Raw genomic sequence first — 22,222 nt, forward strand, 5'->3', positions numbered from 1 at the left:
GCGGCCTCTCCCGTTGCGGAGCACAGGCTCCGGACGCGCAGGCTCAGCGGCCATGGCTCACGGGAGCGGCATGTGGGATCTTCCCGGACTGGGGCATGAACCCGTGTCCCCTGCATCGGCAGGCGGATTCTCAACCACTGCGCCACCAGGGAAGCCCAGGACGTACCATTTTTAAGAAATTAGAGAATATCACATATGCAAAAGTAACTTATTTTTACAGCTCTAAAGTTACATTAGCTTAGGAATATGTATAATTTGGCTGGAGAAAAATAATTTTCTTTTTGGAACGTTAAATTTAAAAGTTATATCATAGCAGATCCAGATAATAATTAAATATCCTAATTGAATTTACTTTTAAGTATTCTTATACATTTGTTAGAAATGGCTTGCTAAAATGTTTAACATCTCTCTCTTTTTTTTTTTTTTCAAAATGTAAACAGAAATTAACATTTCAAGGCCCCTCAGGTTTCTGGACTTACATGTGCTTGGTAACAGAGAGACCCAGTACATACTCATTTTCAGAGTAGGAGAAAACGGGGAAAACATTCCCAGATTGAATGAATACAACTTCAGTTACATCTTTTTTTTTTTTTTTTTTTTTAATACTTCACTTTTGCCATCCTCATAAACTTCTGGAAAATGTTATTGCTTGGGTTGAGACAGATGGTTCTGTTCTTTCCTATGTTATTGTCTTTCTTATTTTGGTTTGATTATATTTCCACAATTAATTAAGCTGACTCTGAAAAAGAAGGACTCGGAAACAGGGAGAAGCCTGAAGAGTGTTCAGCGGGGTTTCTGCCTCTGTTCCCTGGCAGAACCCCAGACTGCAGATCATACCCAGGCGTGGGACACGGGAGGCTGCAAAAAAGAAACACACGTTTCACCTCGCACTCTTATCCTTTGGTGATGAAGGCAAAAATAGCAGCAGTGCTGAAAACTGGCCTGGAGGTTTCTAGCAGCATTAATTGGCTGACAAGAAAGATGCTTCGTGTTTCTGTTTTTAACGAAGTCTTCGACTTTTTTTCCCCCAGTATACCCAATCATGGACAGTTAAATGATCAGATAGCAGTTCTTGACAGCTGAGTCTGATTCAGATTCCTGATGGCCAGCTTAAGAGCTTGCAGAACCCATAAGGCATCCTTGTTACTGTTTGCTGAAGAACTTTTTCAGCCAACTCTGAAAGAAAATGGTTCTTCCCCATTGAACTTTGCACATCACTCCTTTACTCTTTGCTTTCTTTCCTCTCCTTGGAAAGAGTTATTTTCTCTTGGTGAAAAATAACTATGGCGGCGACTTTTTCATTTCCAAGCAAAATTCTTTAGTCTTTTGGGGAACAGTTTTTGCAGAATGACCATCATTCATAACCAAGCAGATAGGCCCTGGGATGGGCATTCTGTTCTGTCGGAAGTAGATGTTTACCCATTGTGATTTCTCTGCTGATTTCAAGGGATTTTCCAGACCTACCTCCAGCTCCCCTGATACTTTACCTTTTACAACTGCTCTCTCTAGTTTTAAATACTTCTCCACAAACACTGATTAAGGCTATCACAAAATTTGTTTCCCTTTTCCTAATTTCTTACAAGTGTTTCCCTGTCTTCAAAACATCTAGACTTCCCCCATTTCTAATCCTGTCTTCATCTGGACTGTACTTGGATAGACAGATACCAAATCATATGAAAATAATTATAAAACTAACTGGTGAGGGACATTGGTTGATTTACTCATAAATAGTACAGGTCAGAACATTTGACTTAACTCTTCCTTGAGTAGGGTTTTTCCTATTGGTACTCTTATTTTAAAAGAGGCAGAAGTTTGCTGCATATGTGGCATTTAATTTTTTGTAATTAAAAAACCCTCACAATGACATTTTTCATGATTGAAAATGACAGTCCAAAAAATACAGTGCTCTTAGGAGAGCTTTGTCATCTTTTCCTTCCAATTCTTGGCTGACATTTGAAATCATTGAAGTTTATGGGTTTTTTTTTTTTCTTTTTCTTAAAAAAAAATTCAGCTACTTACAGTATTGGGTTACTTATGAATGTTGATGAGCTTACCCTTCATAATGATGCTGATGTTATGGAAGTGCAAGCCTGACGACGACTTTCTGAAAAGTGTTTTCAATTAACGCGGTGACCCTCATATCATTTAAGGAATTCTTTAGATGCTTGGAGGGTGTTGCATACATTTTAAAGATGTATTTGGTTATCTCTTGCATTTGGAAATATACGTTTTATTTGATAGTATTTGTGGGTCATATATTTATTTTTCCTTTTTAGATTAAGTTGCAGTGTGGAAATGTGCTTGGGAGGTAGATGTTTCTCTCAGCATTTCATTGAAAGAATGAATGCATCTCAGTGCTTAGCTGGAAAGCAGCGCTTCTCAGCCTTCGCTACACAGTAGAATCACCTGGGAGCTTTTGAAAAATTTCATTCCCAGGCTGTGTCGTAAACCAATTTTACATCAGTGTCTCTGGGGCTGAGATCCAGGCATTGGTATTTTTTAAAGCTCCCGAGGCAGCCAAGGTTGAGAACAAGTACTTCAGAATAAAGTTAGAAGTAGCACCTCCTCAGATTTAACTGCACGTGATGTTGGAACTTGGGTGGGTGTGACTTCTCAACCAAGGCTGAGTAGGATATTTTGCCACCAGTATCAGATAAAGAAGGATTTATTTAAGATTTAGCTAAGGTATTAAAATATGCTAATTTGGTTAAGTATAGTTTACTCTTTTGAATTCAGGATCCATTTAAATCTCTTTCCTTTTAGCACTTTGTGAATCGCATCGTCTTCAGGACAACAGAAACTAGACTTTAACTTTTTCCTAATTCTTATGTCTCCAAGCTCTTTTTTGTTTCTCTTTGTTCTGAAAGCTTTGCATAATCTGTTTAGACTTCTTAATTTCAAAAGCGTTTGAGGCAGCATACTAGATACATGAAGTATGATAAGGTGGTATAAATTAAACACAGGATGAGATACTAAGGGAAAACACAGTTGAGGATGTTGTAGAGTTAGGAATGAAGCGAAAAACTCATGGCCCGATGACCTGGACACGTGTTACAGGACACTCCTTGAGCCAGCAGGGCGCAGAGCATGTTCATTATGTGACATTTCTGTGGGGAAGGGTGAGGGCTGCCGCTAAGGGCTGTCTCTGTGCCTCTGAGACTTCAGTCGGGAACGTGGGACACATGGGATTAGTGATCAGCGTGGGCATGCTCACACACAAAGAAGGAACTGAGACATCGAGGGACTGACTTTCAACCTTCCTGTCATGTGCTAGGCCTTCTGCAGGGAGTTGTATAGATCTCATTCTGCTTATTTCACAACAGTCCTGTGTAGATGGCATTATTAAGCTTGTATTACAGAAAAGGATTCTGAGGCTCAGAGATGCTGGATGACCTGCGCAGGTAATCAGGCTGTGGTCAGTGGCAAAGCCAAGCTTCCAAGCCAGCTGTGTCTTAGAGTGCAGCCCTTCCGAAGTGGCTCCTGCTGGCTCACATCCCTGTTAATCATGGTTCCTGCTTATTCTCAGTAATAGTAATAGGAGAAAAAAATTTTGGGGGGGATGGTTAGACAAAGGCCATATAACAATATTAGAAAGTTGCTCATAAATATTTAAACACAGTTTTTTTTTGTTTTTTTTTAAATTTAAAACTTTCCCGGCTTCCCTGGTGGCGCAGTGGTTGAGAGTCCGCCTGCCGACGCAGGGGACGCGGGTTCATGCCCCGGTCCGGGAGGATCCCACGTGCCGCGGAGCGGCTGGGCCCGTGGGCCATGGCCATTGGGCCTGCGCGTCCGGAGCCTGTGCTCCGCAACAGGAGGGGCTGCGGCGGTGAGAGGCCTGCCTACCGCAAAAAAACCAAACCAAAACAAAAAAACTTCCCAGTTTTGGGGGGTAGTTTTTTTCCTCCCAGCTCATCACATTTTCAGGGTAGGACGCTTTATGTTTTTCTGTGCAGCCAAACCTAGTTTGTCCCATATAAGAGGGATGTGTCATGTCCTGTTTCGGCGAATTCATCCGGGCTGGGCCAGCAGCAGTGTGTGGGTGTCCCTCTTTGATCTGCCTTCAGCCCACATCGCTCCCAGCAGAGATGCTGCTGTGGCTGCCACTTTGGTGTTAGCAGGTGGAACGGGTTTTTACTCGCTGCCCCATTTTAGGTCGCTTTTCCCACTCTTGTGAAATTTCACTTGTACTGCGTTTCAGGTGAAGCTGCAAGAGCAGATCCAGCTCTTCAAGCCACTGGGAAGCTTAAATACCGTGCTGTGGCTTGGTTTGGCACTTGATGACATGTCTGAGTCAGATTTCACTAGACTTCCAAGGGAGCCACTGTGTTACATTCCTTGACTATAGTTTTGGCAAATGTGTTGCCTGGGTTTCAGAGTTCTGTGAGTTCTTCCAACTTTGACCTCATGTTTTTCTCTCGCTTTGAATTTTTTACCCTTTCCCGTAGTTGTGAAATTCAAACCACTTTAATCCCACGATCTCCCACATTTCCAGCTTTGCCTCCTACCCCTTTCACGAGGTCTCACTCAGCTAGGCCTCGCCACCGGGCCTGTTCTCCTACCCTTCTTTCCAACCCTGGGGCCTGGGTTGCAGCCAGTCGTCTGTGCTCCTTCCTTTCACATCCCCGCCACCCGAGGGCCTGTCTGCCTGCCTTCTGCCACTTTGTCACTCAAAGTCTGGTTTCTGGACCTGAAGCATCAGCATCAGTTAGAAGCCTCTTAGAGATGCATAATCTCAGCCCCCACCCCAGACCTACTGGATCAGAATATGCATTCTCACAAGGTCTGCAGGTGATCTGTTTGCACATTCAGGTTTGAGCAGCGCTGCTCTAAGTCACACATCTTCCGTAGATTGTGTCCTAATTGAGGGAATAGAGTGTTGGAACCCAGCTATTCTGTAGGAAGAATTGGATAAAAAGAATTCTTTTTTCATCCATTTATTCATCTTTGGGTGATACTTTGGTTACTTTTAGGGATGGAAGGGATGAGTATGTTTGGGGGTAAATGGCTTTGCCTACCCATGTGGGTAAAGTTAAGGCACTGGGAAAAGCTTGGATAATTTAGTTGATAGGCTGTTACCAAGAAAGGATTCATACAGCAACCATCATCACTGTTGAAAGGAAATGGGGAGAGTAGTTCTGTAGAAAGAATATTTGACTCAAGTAATAGTTATATTTTTCAAGTTATAAAAAATATATAGGGGGCTTCCGTGGTGGCGCAGTGGTTGAGAGTTTGCCTGCTGATGCAGGGGACGCGCGTTCATGCCCCGGTCCGGGAGAATCCCACGTGCCGCAGAGTGGCTGGGCCCGTGGGCCATGGCCGCTGGGCCTGCGCGTCCGGAGCCTGTGCTCCACAACGGGAGAGGCCGCAGCGGTGAGGGTCCCATGTACGGGGGGGGAAAAAAAAAATATATATATATATGTATACATAATTGTCTTGGCTGGGTGGGGGTCCTCTTTCAGGCTGCAGACTTCTCTCTGCTTCCTCATGTGGTGGAAGGGGTGAGCTGGCTCTCTGAGGTCTCTTTTATAAGGGCACTAATCTCATTTTTGAAGGCTCCACCCTCGTGACCTAATCACCTCCCAAAGGCCCCACTTCCTAATACCATCAGCTTAGGAATTTTGTAGGGACACAAACATGCAGAGCACAGCAAAATTATAAATACATTTGACCCCTGAACAATGCAGGTTTGAACTGTGGAGGTCCTCTTATACTTGTTTTCTTCAATAGTGAATACTATAGTACTACATGACTATGGTTGGTTGAATCTGAGGACATGGAGGAATGAAACCTTGGATACCTAGGGAGGATTTTTGATGAACGAAGGGTCGGCGTCCCCTACGTTGTTCAAGGGGAAACTGTATAAAAATTTTGTATCTCTGTAAAAGGCAACTAAGCAAAAGGTTTATATATAAATTAATTTAAGGGTTGGATAGGCCAGTATAACACCTATTTCTTCCTTTTTAAAAGTGTATTTGTACCCCGTTTGTGGAAATATCACTTAATATGGGGGTTCAGTGGTAGCACAGGTCATATCCCAAGGCAGAGTGACCGGTGTTTTTCCCTAAGGCAAGTTTCATCGTGTCATTACACATTAGAGGCTCTACTGCATGGAAAGGCTGTGTGGTAGAATAGGTGGTGTAGGAGTGGGGGATATGGACTCCTGGCCAAGCGGTGAAGAGGGCAGTGAGATTATGAGTGGTCAGACTGATGCAAGTCCCATCTCTCTTCTCAGGACCCACCTCTTCTTTGATCTGCCCTTACTCTGCTCATAGGGGTATATTAGTAGTGGTAGTATCTGTGTCTCTTCTTTTTTTTAATCCTCAGGACTTTTAAATATCCAGCTGGTACCTCTAAGGCCCTGAAATTTGAAGGAATAGAATTTGATAAGTTACATCCATAGGCTATCTAAAACAGTTTCTCCATAGGTTAATTAAAAGAGTTTCTCCCTCTCTCTCTCTCCCGCTCTCTCTCTCTCTCTCTCTCTCTCTCTCTCTCTCTCTCTCTCTCTCTCTCTCTCACATACACACACACACACACACACACACACACACAGAGTAGCTCACTGCCATCATCTCAGAGAATCTGATCCTCTAGGTAGGAAGTGATACTGGCCATCTAAATGCAAAGGTCTAAAAAAAACGTGTTTTTCCAGACTCTGACCCGGCTTTGCTTCCATGCAAAAGAATTTCCTTTCATATGAGCACCGGTTGTTGATTGTATGCTTTAATGATTTAAAAGTTTGGTGTTAGAGAGCTAGAAAGGCATTCATTTACATCGGATATAAAATGGTGAGAATGCAGAGCGCACACACTTGGAAGACACATTATTCTCATTTCTGTGAATAACGGTGGCATCTGTTTAAACTGGACCCTACATAGAGCTGCAGGCCTTCAAAGTGGGCCATCCCCACACCGAGCAGATGCTAGCCACTTGAAATAGGAATGCTGGTCAGCGTTCCATTTCTCCTTCAGAAGCGTCTTATGGTATCAAAACCTAACACCAGAAACAGATGGAAACTGGACCTTAGGTTTCAGATCTTCTTCAAAGGACAGGAGGTGCTGAATTGAAAAGTGTTAGATATAGAAAACCTGTGATCAGTGAAGGGGATGAGAAGAATGATGAAGGGGAAGTATTGTCATAGAATGCAAGGAAAATAGAAAAATTAGTGATTTTCTTACAAGTTTATCCATGATAAAAAGCACCTAAATAAATGCATGTATTAAGATGTATATATGTGTTATATATCATGGTATTTAGGCCAAGTTAATTGACATGTAGGGTCACCTTAGTAATTTGAGGATTAAAGTAGTACTGGATATATAAAGATAGCAGCTCAAATTGGAATATTCTGGTTGGCAACTTTCAGTTAATGCAAAGTAGACACTCATTGTTGAAAATATTTACAGGATGCACAGATATACTTTTATTTCATCATAAATACATAATGACATAAGTGAGGTTTCTGTGATGACTTAGGTTAGTCATTCTTGTGGCTTTTGGTCAGCACCTTGAAAGTGAGTTACACTGGTCTGGTACCTTTGATTGAGGGTTAGCATTCAACTGACTTTTTTTTTTTTTTGCGGTACGTGGGCCTCTCACTGTTGTGGCCTCTCCCGTTGCGGAGCACAGGCTCCGGACGTGCAGGCTCAGCGGCCATGGCTCACGGGCCCAGCCGCTCCGCAGCATGTGGGATCTTCCCGGACCGGGGCACGAACCCGTGTCCCCAGCATCGGCAGGCGGACTGTCAACCACCGCGCCACCAGGGAAGCCCTCCACTGACATTTTATAGGAGTCATGTGGCGGTAACATAAAACAGCAAACCAAAACCAACATGAGCTTGAGTATTGCAGAAAACTGGCTTGTTGAAGTTGCCCATGTGTTTGGTTTCAAAGCTTTGTTGTTTTGTCTTTTGATAAAACTTTTTTCTAAACTGTGACCCACAGAGCATTATTTTCCTGCATTGTTCCTGTGGATTCAACTATGACAGTTTGTCTACTGCAGGACTTCTCAGAGCCTTTGACAGTACTAACATACCCTGTGACGTGACGCCTGTAAACTGAGATGTAGTATCTGATGTTGCCCAAGCTTATTTCGTTTTACCAGCTGCCTCTCCCACCCCCACCTTGCTTTTTTCCTTGATGGAATATCTACCGTGGAAGATAGTTTGGGAAATGGTACTCTAGCATTTTTATAGGTAGTTTTTCATGTACCATCACAGCAGTGCTCAGAAACAAGCAGTTTTGTTGCCCCTTTTTGGATGAGTGAGGAACACCAGGGTTCAGGTTGGCACCAGGACCCAGGTCTCCTAATAGCTCACCAGTCTTTTATCTCTCTGTCGAGGCTTTGGGTTCAGGTAGGAGGCACTTATCACATATGGCCGCTGGGGGGGGTTGTAGAGCTGTGTGCTGATCTGAAGTTCCTCTGTCCTGTGGCTGGTCCTCAGGGCTCTGGGGTCTCCTGTAGAGGCCTTCCTAATTCTAGCAAGTTGATAACGAGGGTGAGAGAGTTAGTTCTCGTGTGGTTTCTGTGAAATAATGGTTTAGGCAGCCCCTTGCCCAGGTGTGCTTTAAGTAGGAAAGTTACCCAGATATTCAACTATGCACTTGTGTCTTGCTTCCTGATTTTCGCCCCATGGTACATGTCATGTTTTGCTTTTTTTATAGAAAGAAATTCAAGCCATGAGTCAGTGCAGCCATCCCAACGTAGTGACCTATTACACCTCTTTCGTGGTAAAAGATGAACTTTGGCTGGTCATGAAATTACTAAGTGGAGGTAAGTGGATTTTGTCATTTTTGTTTGTTTGCTTGTTTTCTTTTTTTCCTTTTGTGCGAGTCAGCATATTGAATAAGACTTTAGATTTGATCCCCTTACTCCCGTATTTATAAGTTTTCTTGGTTTATTCTTTGCCTAGAGAGTAAAGTCCGGATTTCTTCACATTGATATTCAGAGCCTTTCATAATTCAGCTTAACTTGTAGAATATCTGTGTCCTCTTTTACCCCGGCCTTCCAGGTGTGGGTGAGACTCCCCAGATGCCTTCTGCCCTCTGAGGTCTCTGTGTTGTTACTTAGCCCCAGATGTCTGTCTATCCTTCTCCATGTGCCCAAGTCCTAAAAGGCCCCATCCTCTCTGTAGACACCCCTTACTCTCTTTAGAAAAGTTAACCAATCCTTCCTCTTTAAAGCTTTCATTCTTAACGTTATTCAAGTCTCTAACACACTGTAATGAGTTATTTCAGTGTGGTTTACTAAAGGTCCGTGGTGATGGAAATGTTCTGCGGCTGTGCTATCCAGTTTCTACTAGTGGCTCTTAAACATTTGACATGTGGCTAGTGTTACCCAGGGACTGAATTTCTATTCAATTTTAATTAGCTTACATTTAAATAACCTCAGGTGGCCAGTGGCCTATGGTATTGGACAGTGTAGTTTTAGATTGTGGATTTCATGAAGAAAGCATGTGGGAAGGTGAAGGAACTTTGCCTGTCTAGCCTCAGATCACGGAAGTTAAAAAAGCCACGGACAATTAAATTTATAAGACACTTTCCCATTCCTGTATTTTATCTCTTTTAATCTTTGAACGTCACGCTTTGATAGGGGAGGATAATGATAACGGTTAATTTTCTTGACCACTTCCTCCGTGGCTGGATCCTGTGCCAGGTGATTTACTGACTTTATTTCATTGTAATCTGGACAACACCATTGCATGGCAGGTGCCCTGATCCCTGTGTTTCAGAAAGGACACCAGAGCTCAAGAGAGTTAGGCTGCTTGCCCAAGGCCACACACGTCGTGCCTGTTAGTGCTGGGATCTGGACACGTAAAAGCTACCCTGCGCTGCAAGTATCATCACCTTCATTTTACAGACCCGAAAACTGGAGCTGAGAAAGCCCGAGGGATTCCTTCCTAATACCCAGCATCCCCATACCTCTCAGGTGTTCTCTTTGCAGGGCGTCCCTTCCTGTATATCCATCTTACTGAGACGTGAAGTATGGTTAGGAGTAGAGGAGAACATTTGGTGGTACCTGGACGAAGCCAGAACTGACAGTGCAGGGTTTATTTGGTGGAGCCCATTTTTATCTGCAGACCCAGTTCAGCTAAGGCTAAATCAAGGCAGCATCACAATTAAAAAAATTTTTTTTTTTAGAGAAACTGTCTTGGATGCAGCAGAGGCCCTGCACTGAGATGACAAAGGCATTGTAATCGCCTTGGGTCTGCTTGTGTGGGTCTCGGTAGGGAGCCTGGGAGAGCTTAGTTTGGTTCTGTTTCCAGTCTTGTCAATCCTATTAGTTATTGTTTCCTTGAGTGCTGACTCTGGCTTTTAATTAAAAGGGAGAAGAAAAATGGAAGGAAAAAGGAAGCCCGTTGGAGCCTACCGCAATGTTGAGTGTCAGGACTGCTTCTTGGTTCTGCTGAGGGTGGTGCTGTATTGATAAGATGATCTTAACCTGGCCTCTCCTTGTAGGGGGTCCACTGACTGAGGAAACAAGAAATTCTGGTGACCTGGGGCCCTGTGGATTTTAATTCCTCTCTTTATTTTTATCCCAATTAACCTTTTATAAGCTTGAGAATATCCCCTGTGCCCTTTCCTAAGGACTGGATAGAAAATTTCATTGTCTTTTTAAAAGAATCCAATTTAGTCTCCCCTGGCCCTAGGTAAGAGGAACAGGTTTCCACAGGTAAGGGGAATGTGGGCAGATGTAGCCTCTCGCTCATTTTGCTTTCAGCAGGCCAGAAATGCATGCATGCCTGGTATGGTATATCCTTAAAAAAAAAATTAAAATGTTTTTGGAAGTATCGTTTTCTAAATGACCCCCAAATCCAAGAGTCAATGAATAAAGAGATGTTTGTTTCTCCCTGAGGGGAAAGGTATGCATTTGTTTTCTTCTATATTATTTTATTACATCAGATCTCTTACTGAGTGGCAGGTGGCTAGCCTGGTGTAGTAATATCTGATGGGGAAACTCAGTCCTCTTAGTTAAATCAGGGAGAGCCTGAGATAGGCTATTTGGTAACTCTTCAGAAGTGTTGAACCCCCAGGTAATTATGGCTCTTAAAGTGACCGGGAAGTTTGGAATATTAATTAACATGTGTTGAAGCATGAATTCACAGTGCCAAGGATACTAATCTGTTTATAGTAACAAAATACTATGTATTTATTTCTTTATTATTAAACTCTGTACATCACGCCTCAAGTAAATGTAAATGAAGATTGCCTGGAGTCACAGAAAGGAATCTTCTGGTTATAAGCAGGGGTCTAAAGGCAACAGACATTTTTTCTCTCCTCCTACCTGAGGTTAAGGAAAAACTGCGCTTCTTTCTCTCAGCAGTTCCCTGCTGTCTTTTCTCCAGGCCTCTTATTCGTTTCTTTTTCAGTTTAGGCATCCCGAACCCTCTTTTAATCTGTAACCAGTTGCATGTCTACGGAAAAGGGACTAACTGTGAAGTGGCCGTGGACAGTCTTCTGCTTCCTGACCCAGAATCCCTCTCATTAAGTTCAGCTGGATGTGTGCTTGCAAACTTGGATTTAGTGTTTTTCTGGTCACGGGCTACCATGCAATTGTTTGTATGCCTTGGGAATATTTGTGTTAAATAAACAAATGAAAGCTATATTTTGTTGTTCTCGTTTAGCTTTTTATTTTTCTAAGGATTTTAAAAAAATATATTATTTATTTATTTATTTAATTTATTTGTGGCTGCATCGGGTCTTAGCTGCGGCACGCGGGATCTTCGTTGAGGCATGCGGGGTCTTCATTGTGGCTTCTCTCTAGTTGTGGCGTGTGGGCTTTCTCTTCTAGTTGTGGTGCGCAGGCTCCAGGGCGCGTGGGCTCTTTAGTTTGCGGCACGCGGGCTCTCTCGTTGAGGCGCGCGAGCTCAGTAGTTGTGGCTCTCGGGCTTCGTTGCCCTGCGACATGTGGGATCTCAGTTCCCTGACCAGGGATTGAACCTGCGTCCCCCGCATTGTAAGGCGGATTCTTTACCACTGGACCACCAGGGAAGTCCCTCGTTTAGTTTTTTAAATAAGGAGGACTATTCTGGAAAGGTAATGAAGGTGCTTATATAGTTGTCTAATTCTTCTTTCTGTCCACTTAGGTTCAATGTTGGATATCATAAAATACATCATTAACCGAGGAGAACACAAGAACGGAGTTCTGGAAGAGGCAATAATAGCAACAATTCTTAAAGAGGTTTTGGAAGGCTTAGACTATCTACACAGAAATGGTCAGATTCACAGGTATGACCCCTGCAGAGATGTTTAAATTCAGCTGTTCATATCTTCAGTCCTAGTTAGTAAAGAATGCTAAGGAAACACACCTCACAGGTAGGTATTGACATATCTCTAACTTAGGTAGTTTAAATAGATGGGAACAAAGTACTTAAGAACGAAACAAGAGAACAAGTTTTGATGAATTATATTGGTGTATTGGTTTATCTGCTTTCACTGAGATAGGAGTAGACTACAGAAAGTACTGTGGGGACTCAAAAAAAATCAGTTTACATTTTATACTCATTTGAAGTATACTCATTTGAACTGGATAGCATCTCTAACTTTCTAATGCAGGCGAGAGTGTTCCAAACATTTAATATGTTAATTATTTTTGACATGGTGGTGGAAGAGAAGGAGGGGAGGCACTAATTTCATCTCTTTTGTGGCATAAAATGCTACTTCTTTAAATAGCTAAACAGCATCGCATATGAGTGCCTGATGCTTCAAATGGGTTAGTGCTCCTTGGGCCCTTAGGAATTGTTGCAAGTAAATAACCACTTACCACTAATATAAATATTGCAATTCCCTTGCCCTGAGCTATAAGTGAGCTGTATGTTTAATGGTATCTATTATGTCTTTCAATAATTAGAAAAATATTACTTTAGAAGGCAAACTTATAAATTGTCATTTTTCTTAAGTGTTAAGACTACTCAGCACAACTTCTACATAGTGAAGAAATACGTTACAGAGTATTGTAATTAGTATTTACCATCAGTCTCTCCCCAGAGGAGAGACTGATCAAATCCATTGTTTCAGAGGCTGAGGGGATTGATTGGAAATTGCATCACAGACACATTTAAGTGGAAGTAGAACCGCTTTACATAGACTGGGCTTTAATTCTCGATAAAATGATAGTATTGTGTGTATATGGCAATCTGTAACTCTGTAACATGAAATAATCTACTCATTATTGTTTTAATTAAATCTGGATAATGATATCACATAAACTGTTCGTTACTAAAATCCTAATCATCCCCCAGGAGCAAACTATAAAATCACAATGTACCTTTGTAACTTTTAAAATCTGTGGTATAATTTTAATATTTATAAAATAATAATTTTGTCAAACATCTCCATTGTATGATATGTATTAAAGTCTCCTTGAGTGAATATAATGTCTGTACTCCATAATTAAATTCTCTCTTTTTTTTTTTTTTCTAATAGGGATTTAAAAGCTGGTAATATTCTTCTGGGTGAGGATGGCTCAGTACAAATAGCAGGTAAAGCTGGCAAAGATAAAACATTCTTTACCTGTTTACAGAAGTGTTAGGGCTTCAAAGAATGTAGACTTGTTCCTAAGAAATGAACAAATTGCATGTAATCTGTGTTTTTAAATTGAAGTATAGTCGATGTACAACATTATGTAAGTTACAGGTGTACAGTGTAGTGATTCACAATTTTTAAAGGTTATAGTTATTATAAAATATTGGATATATTCCCTATGTTGTACAGTGTATCCTTGTAGCTTATTTTATACATAGTAGTTTGTACCCCTTGTACAGTCCCTCCCCCTTTCCCTCTTCCCCTTGGTGACCACGAGTTTGGTCTCTATATCTGTGAGACTGCTTCTTTTTAGTTATATTCACTAGTTTGTTGTATTTTTTAGATTCCACATATAAGTGATATCACACAGTATTTATCTGTCTCTGTCTGACTTATTTCACTTAGCATACTACCCTCCAAGCCCATCCATGTTGTTGCAAATGGCAAAATTTCATTCTTTTTAATGGCTGAGTAGTATTCCATTGTATGTACCACTGTATCTGGGCTGCCCTATCATAGAATGTTTCGGTCTGAGGTATAACATGTTTTCCTGCTATTTTAGAATGTGGCCTTTTAATAAAAAACAATTTTACTTTTAATTTTTTTATATTTTCTACCTTCCAGATTGAGTAATGGTGATATTTATATAACTGTAAGAAGCACTTTTGAGAGTTTTTGGTTGAGTTTGAAAGTTTAAAACCATTGTACACATTAATTTTAAACCTTTTATTTCTCAAGAGGTAGCTGAAAGAATTGTGAACTCTTAAAATCTAGGGCTTATTTTGCTCTTAAATTTGACCCTTCATGGTGATTCTTGACAGTTGATAGGCATGGCAAGGCAGTACAGGTCAAATGAGTGAGAGCCTCAGGCGGGAGCCTTCTACGTGCAGAACTTCTCATTTTGTTAATGCTCCTAGAATAGCCTGAAAGGCCTGGTTTACAATGTAGCCATGTTCATACCAACTCTTGTGTTACGCCCGATCTGGGAAGGTCTGTCTCAGCATCCTCTCAGCCATCATTGCTTTGGGCATTTTTGGCCGAACAGCCCTTCTCCATAGTGGACTGTCCCTGTCATCGCAGGGTGTTCAGCCTTCTGGCTTCCAGGCATTAAATATCACCAGCAGCACGTCCTCCCAACATCCTTGGTGTGAAGATCATCCATCTAGCTTGCGTTGTTGACGAAATGCTGAAGATGTTGAATCAGCCTAACCTGCTTCTATTTGAGTTGGAGTGGAAGAGTCCTACCTTCTAGCATAGGTTTAGGGTCTTTACATGTCTAGTTATTAGAACAAAGTTGGTGGCATTTCTTTGTCCCACTCTTGTTTCTAGACAAATCTGAGAATCTGGGGTTATTATTAGAAATGTGAGAGTTCAGCAGAAAACAAACCCACCCTCAACACAAAGGATAAGCCTTGAGTCACCTCTTTGTTTCATTGTTTGCCCCTCTCTCGGTACCAGAGGACCAGTCAGGTGATGATGCCCTGGCCTGGATGGCGAGCGTGATGCTGACCGTAGGCTCTGTATTTAGTTAGGTACACTTACGGGGACCCTTATTGAGTTATTTTTTAAAGAAGAGACAAGGTGTCTTGAAAATACAAAAGGGAAACTGAGAATTTGTTTCAGATCAAATGTTTCTTCCCTAGGGAACTAATAATGGAAGTGTTATCTTGTAATAGTCCTCCCCTTTGAAAAGATAAATTCAGTCAAGTTCGAGACCGCTGGGGAGGCACTTGTTGTGTCAGTTAAGCACAAAGGCTTTGGAATCAAACAGGCCCAATTTACTACCCACTGTGCAACATGGGGCAAGTTATTGCATCTCTAAGCCTCAGTTTCCCCATCTGTGAGATGGTGATGATAATGCCTATCATTCAGGAAGACGTGGATTTCCTGTGCAGCTATTGAATCATAGGATTCAGACCCCTGTAAGTGCAATGTGCTTTTGGGAGTTACCGAGTGTTCTAGGTAGAGAGGAGATGCCAGTTTGCAGTCGGGAGGTATTTCTATACAGGCATTTTTATTAAATTGTCTAAAAAGATCCTAGAAGAAAGGACCTTAATCTTTAAAACTCCAGTGAAAGGCTTCCCTGGTGGCGCAGTGGTTAAGAATCCGCCTGCCAATGCAGGGGACACGGGTTCGAACCCCGGCCTGGGAAGATCCCGCATGCCGCAGAGCAGCTAAGCCCGTGTGCCACAACTACTGAGCCTATGCTCTAGAGCCCGCGAGCCACAACTACTGAGCCCCCTTGCCACAACTGCTGAAGCCCACGTGCCTAGAGCCCGTGCTCCGCAACAGTAGAAGCCACTGCAATGAGAAGCCCACATACTGCACCAAAGAGTAGCCCCTGCTCACCGCAACTAGAGAAATCCGCGCACAGCGACGAAGAACCAAAGCAGCCAAAAATAAATAAATAAAATAAATAAATTTATTTAAAAAAAACACTCCAGTGAATTGGTAATGAATTTTTTAAATTAAAAAAAAAATATATATATATTTATTTAGGCTACGCCGGGTCTTAGTTGCAGCATGTGGGATCTTTAGCTGTGGCATGTGGACTTCTTAGTTGTGGCATGAGTGCGGGATCTAGTGTCCCAACCAGGGATGGAACCCGGGCCCCCTGCATTGGGAATGCGGAGTCTTACCCACTGGACCACCAGAGAAGTCCCTGAATTTTTAATTTTAAAGAAATACACACATTTATACCTATTTTTTTTACTCATAATTTTATATTCTCTGTTTTACAGAGGATCTTCCAAATTGTATAAGTTTTATGTCCCATGAAGCCTGGATCCACCCTTGCTTACTGTTGTTGCATGAAGTAAATGAATGTGAGAAATGCTTAGTGTGACCCCCAAAGTGGCAATAGACAGGAAAAGACAGTCTAAGCTTATTTATCATGATAGCGACGGAGGTGTCCCAGTTAAATATGGTATATGGTGTATCTTCACTGTGGAAGACCTACCAATGGAGAATGAAAAGTTCTCCGTACACTGACATGAAAAAAAATCACCAGGCTACGTGGTTAAGTGAACACAACAAGGTGAAATACAATGTATATAATATGCCACCTTTTGTGAAAGAAGTGGGGAGAAATAAGAATATATGTATTTATGTGAAGAAACGTTAGAAGGATAATGGCAGTGGGAGCAGGGGTGGACTGCTGAGTATAGACCTTTTATAACATTTTGAATTTTGAACCATGTGGAAGTATGACCTAGTAAAGCAAATGAAAAGAAATGACTCAACAAACTTAATGAACTCGCAATAAGTCAGAGCCATTGTTAAACCTTTTATTGTGGAAGTTATCAAACGTAGCCCAAAGTAGAGAAGAGTAGGAGGAATCCTCTGGTACCCATCACCTGGCTTTGGTCCTCATCAGTCTTTGGCCAATTCTTGATTCACCTCTCTTTCCCCTCCCTGCTTTGGAGGCTCTTATCATTATTGATGCTGACTTTTGTTCTTGAGTCATCTAAGTTAGTGCCTTATGTATGCGTATCTTGTCCTTCCTCTAGAGAGTGGCCTTTATCCCACAGGCTAGGGACATTATGAAGAAAAGACTTCAAGTAAACAACTGAAAGTTTCAAACCGTCCAGCATCAGATAGTCTAGCTATTAAGAAGATAATCTCTGAGATCAACTGGCTTGGTTGAAATTCCCTGGTTACCACTCAAGCTCTGGGACCTTGGTCAGGTGGCTCAACGTCCTAAAGACTCAGTTTCCTTAAAGGGAGATACAGGTATAACCCACTTCATCTTTTTTTGTGAAATCAAATGAGGCTCTTCATATCTAGCAGTCTTATAACAGTGGCTGGCACATTATAGATACACAGAAAATAGCAGCAGCTGCTACTGCTAATCCTATTACCGCTACTCTTTCTACTGTTAACTACCGCTACTACTGTTACTCCAACTGACAGGATCGCACCAACCCCCTCTCGCACTGCCTGGAGGTCATATGTACCTCAAATTTGTCTTGCAGGAGGTTCAGCTCTCAGGAGCTTTATGCGTTATAAAAAGGGGATGCTTATTAATTATGGAACTTGGAAGCTAACTTGTCATTAATCTTGCTCTAAGCTGATAAAAAAGTACAGCTAATTTTCTCTGTTTTGTGATGAAATGATCATTTCTGACTAAAAGGGTCAAAACAGCAGTGAACTGCCTTTGAAATTCAGAGGCAGGTCAGCCCCTGGCTTATTCTACCACCTGCTACTCTGCCAGTCACTCCGTTCCATTATTCTTTTTTTCCCTTTTTTTTTTTTTTTTTGTGGTACACCGGCCTTTCACCGTTGTGGCCTCTCTTGTTGCGGAGCACGGGCCCAGCCGCTCCGCGGCATGTGGGATCTTCCCGGACCGGGGCACGAACCCGTGTCCCCTGCATCGGCAGGTGGACTCTCAACCGCTGCGCCCCCAGGGAAGCCCTCATCCCATTATTCTTGTCAGATTACCGACCCGAGCTCCTTCTCTGGGCCTTCAGGAGCACATTGTGCTTTTCTTTTTTCTCAGTTGGGATCCCCCGAGGTAAGATTTCTCGACTTTTTCTCTCCCTCTCAGGTCTGTGGGTTTTTTCCTCACCCTGGGTGGTGGTGTTGAGTGGAACCAGCTGGTGGGTGCAATGTTTGGCTCCTGGGTTCGGGTGCAATGTTTGGCTCCTGTCTATAAATGACTTTATAGACAGCCATTCCGGGCTTTCCTTGGTGTCCTTTTTGTGTGTGCGACTTCATGCTTGTGTAATGACGTTACCCGGAAGCCTCATTTCCGGGTGAGTAATGGTCGGCTATCAGGCGTGTAAGTTTCCACTTTCTGTTGATACATCTCTGGAGCCATTATAGCTTTTCTAGAATTCACAGTGAATGTTCTCCGTGTCCTCTAACCTGAGCATAACATTGAGTTTATACAGTATTTAAATTTTTTGTGTGGTTTTAGCTCTAAAATAAGATTATTGCATTAAAAAGAAACAAAAACATTTGTAATGATTTCTTGGAAGAGCTGGATGCTGCTGCTCTCCCCGTGTTACAGGAGTTTGACTTTCTTAGTCAGGCAGTGGGTCACTGCCTGAAAAACTCGGACCAGGAGTCCTCAGGTCTTCTGCTGGCATCTTGGGTGGGTGAAGTAGGGGAGGAGGGTGGGAGAGTTGAAAGCAGAGACTCACAGCAACAGCAGAGCTAGACCATCTCTTTGTTGCTGTTATATTTGGACAAATAATCCGCTGCTTTTACTCAGATTATTTGTATTCTCTTCCTTTCACATCTTTATGCTATCTAGGCTCTGTTTTTTGAAATACGAGTTAAACTGGGGAGAACTTTGCATTTATTTCTTTGAATGTAATGTTTGTTTACCTTGAGAGTATTAACACGAGTATTCTTTTAAAAAGAGTTTTCTTGCTATTCTAATAGAAAACATAACATTTTTTATTAAAATCACTCACTCTATATGTACATATACGCACACACACATATATGTGCGTGTGCGTGCGCACGTGCGTGTATTCTCTTTTTCGGAACTTTTTATTAGAAAAGGGAACATTAAGGGGCCAGGTTCAGACCACTAGAAACTCTTGCCTTATTATACAGCCAACAAGTGTGGTGAATAACGCTGGTATGCTTGGTTCTATTTTCAGCAGTTCCAATTCCATGGGTATTATATATATTTTTATTGAGTGTGGCTGTAAAATCAGTACCTAACGTGTATCGAGTGTTTCCTGTGTGCCAGGCCTGGTTCCATGTGCTGAGTGCACCGTGACTCATTCAGCCTCACCGCAGCCCCATAGGGAGGTGCTCTTATTATGCCTACTTCACACGCTAGAAGCTAAGATACGGAGAAGGGAAGTAAGTGGCCCAGGTCACACGTAGAGTAAGTGGTGGAGTCAGGCTTCAGCTTTGGGCAGTTTGGCTCCAGAGCCTGTGATGCCACGTCTGTGGGTTTTCTGGGAAGACAACCCTAAATCTGGATTTGAGTGATCTCAGTTTTTGGTGGAAGACCAATAGCAATCACTAGCGCTTCTCCATCTCTGCAGATCGATTCTGTTTGGGACCAGGGAAGATATTTAGCACCTTTTCCCTCCTTGCTCACAGCATCAGGGGTAAGGTTTTAGGGGATGGGAGAAGCCATCATCTTAGGCATCATCTGGTGCAGGATTAAGCGTGGTAGTGACACCACACTCTTTTCAGACTAAAAAACTTCAGGTTAAATGTAGTGAATTAAAACCTGAGGATTGCCTACTCAGGGTTTAAAAGAAAATGCTTTACTTCTTACTAGATCTTCTGTGCTCAGAAAACCTGTGTGTGTGTGTGTGTGTGTGTGTGTGTGTGTGTGTGTGTGTGTGAGACCTCCTGATAATAAACTTGGATCAGATGCCTAGGTAAGTGTAACAGATTTTGCTACAATATGATAGAAGGAGTGGCTATTTGAATGGCATGCTTTTCCCACGGCCTAGCATTTTCTTTTCCAATATGATGCTCTGTCATAAACTGTCAGGACGAGCTTAGTGCTTTGTCTGGCAAGTGTCTAAGGCTGTTTGTCCAGAATTATGAGAGATGCTATTTTAAAACATTCATATAAAACAGGTCTCTTTGGGGTGGTCACTACAAATATATTTATCTTAGGATTTTTAAAAAATAGTGAACACTCTTAATCTACTCTAAAAATGTTAATTTCAAAACGATTGATTTCTGAAGAACTTTCCAGAAACATACAACTGCATTATGTAAGGTAGATCTGATGCTCATTTTCACTTACTTTTGCCTTTTAGGTGTGTGTATGTGAGTGAATTGTGAATTTCCCATTCCTAGTTTTTCACGACAGAAATCAAATCTGGTTCTAGCTAACTGTGGCAGCCTAGAAATTTAGAAAGTTATCATCACATCTATCTCAGTGTATCTGAGCCCATACATATCAGCTTATGCCCTAGGTTTTTCACTGTCTAAGGCACATTGGTGTGACTTTGGGTAGCATCTCTGTTTTCTGGGAGGGAGATTTTTTCCTTAGTCAGCCTTCAAATGCATTTTCAGCTTTAGTCAGTTTCTTGAATACTGAAAACTCTATGACTAAAATTTCTGCCAGGAAAACTTGCAGCTAGACTTAACTTGCTTCCAGTATTCAGATATTATTCTCAAGGAACCAGAGGAAAGTGCAAGGTGGTGGAGTTTTTATACCCAGAGCTGCTGGGTTCTTTTGTGTTCCTTCTGTGTTCTTTGGCTTTGGTAAAGTGTATTGGATGGGGGGAGGAAAGGAATATTTCTCATGTTATAGGGAAGAGAGGCTGCTGCTTCAAGCAAGGTGGTTTGGGCTCCCTAGGTGCACCGGAGGCAGCCTCTGATTAGTATAAGAGAGCTCTGAAGCCCGTGAGGCATCGGATCAGGAAAGGATGATGTGGCCATATTTAAGGGTGCTTTGGTCTAGAGGATGGGCTCTGACACCTGACTGCTGTGAGTCCAATCCTGGCCCTGTAGCCAAGTTATTCAACTTCCCTGCGCTTCAGTTTCCACATCTGTGCAACGTGAAAATACCAGAGGGTTAAAGGAGCTAACACACATTCCATTTTAGAATTAGTGAGCTCGTGTTGCTTTTGTATTGAAATGGGGTCGTGCCCTTTAATTATGCAAGGTGTCCTAAGATCACAGGGAGGTGGCCGGGAAAGTGAGGTTGAAGGCACCTCCTGTGACCGCCTGCCATATCATTTTGCTCTCCCTCTTTCTTTCTTCTTTCCATCCATTTCCTCAGTATCACCGGAGTAAAGAATCTGCAATGCAAATCTCACCATCTGATTACCTGGCCTAAAGTTTAAAACTTGCTGATGGAATAAAGCCCTGGTTCCCTAATGTGGCATATGAAGGCCCTGACTGTTTTTCCAGTCTCGTCCGCCACTGCTTTCTCTTTACTTCTTTGTGATCCCCCTTCTTTACCTGGCTCACTTCTTCTCCTTCACGATTCAGTTCAAGGTGTTCTTTCCTTGAGAAAGCCTTTCCCATCCTTTCCTCTACCACCCCCGTTCTCGCTGCATTAAGCACCTTACCCTAGTGGCTTGAAAGTGCCCTTAATACATTCCAACTAGATTGCCTATTACATGATAGTGAAATTGGGTCTCTACGTCCCCCTTTTCCCTCCAGACCGTATATCAAAACTTACCAGCGGTAGAAACCCCATGGTGTTCATCTCAACACTCCCTATTAGTGCCTGGCACGTGGCAGGTGTTCACGACCTTTTGGCCAATGTGACCTGAGCGGTCTCACCGGGCTCTACACCCATATGCATCCATCAGTGATAGGGGTGCTCGTGTGAGTCACAGCTGAAAGTTCAGACAAGCAAGAATATATCACCTTAACAGAGAGGAAGGTGAAAGTATTTAAAATATTTAGGCACATACACTAATGCATACTTTTAAGGCTGAAATAATTTTTTTTTAAATATAATTCAATTTAGTAAATTTCTCCAAACCAGTCTCCAGAAAGTTATGAGATTTACATCAACTAACGCATCTAAACAATTCAGGATATAGTTTCAATTATAATAATAAGTGAATTATCATTCCACGTGAAATGTCCATTTTATTAAGCCTGAAATAGTTTTTTAACAGACACGTTTCAGCTCTGATTTTAGGCAAGCTCTGCCGTAGCCAGCTGGCGATGAAATGATTAATTAAGTCAAGGAAGCGTGGAGCAGAAGCGTGAATTTAAGAGACATTGGGCACACTCAGAAAATAGAGTAC

At 42.2% G+C, this 22,222-nt stretch overlaps 1 protein-coding gene across 4 annotated transcripts in view; it reads left to right on the plus strand.

The window, feature by feature from the left end:
* STK39 (serine/threonine kinase 39) overlaps nt 1–22,222 on the plus strand; it is a 482,653-nt gene that overhangs the window by 245,612 nt on the left and 214,819 nt on the right. For all 4 annotated transcript variants that reach the window (XM_033860055.2, XM_019922315.3, XM_033860054.2 and 1 more), the window contains 3 exons: nt 8,664–8,772; nt 12,086–12,227; nt 13,425–13,480. In XM_033860055.2, the coding sequence (XP_033715946.1) occupies nt 8,664–8,772; nt 12,086–12,227; nt 13,425–13,480 (307 nt within the window). The remainder of the gene's footprint in view (nt 1–8,663; nt 8,773–12,085; nt 12,228–13,424; nt 13,481–22,222) is intronic.

The sequence above is a fragment of the Tursiops truncatus genome, chromosome 7 (genome assembly GCF_011762595.2).
Source record: "Tursiops truncatus isolate mTurTru1 chromosome 7, mTurTru1.mat.Y, whole genome shotgun sequence".
Lineage (NCBI taxonomy): Eukaryota > Metazoa > Chordata > Mammalia > Artiodactyla > Delphinidae > Tursiops > Tursiops truncatus.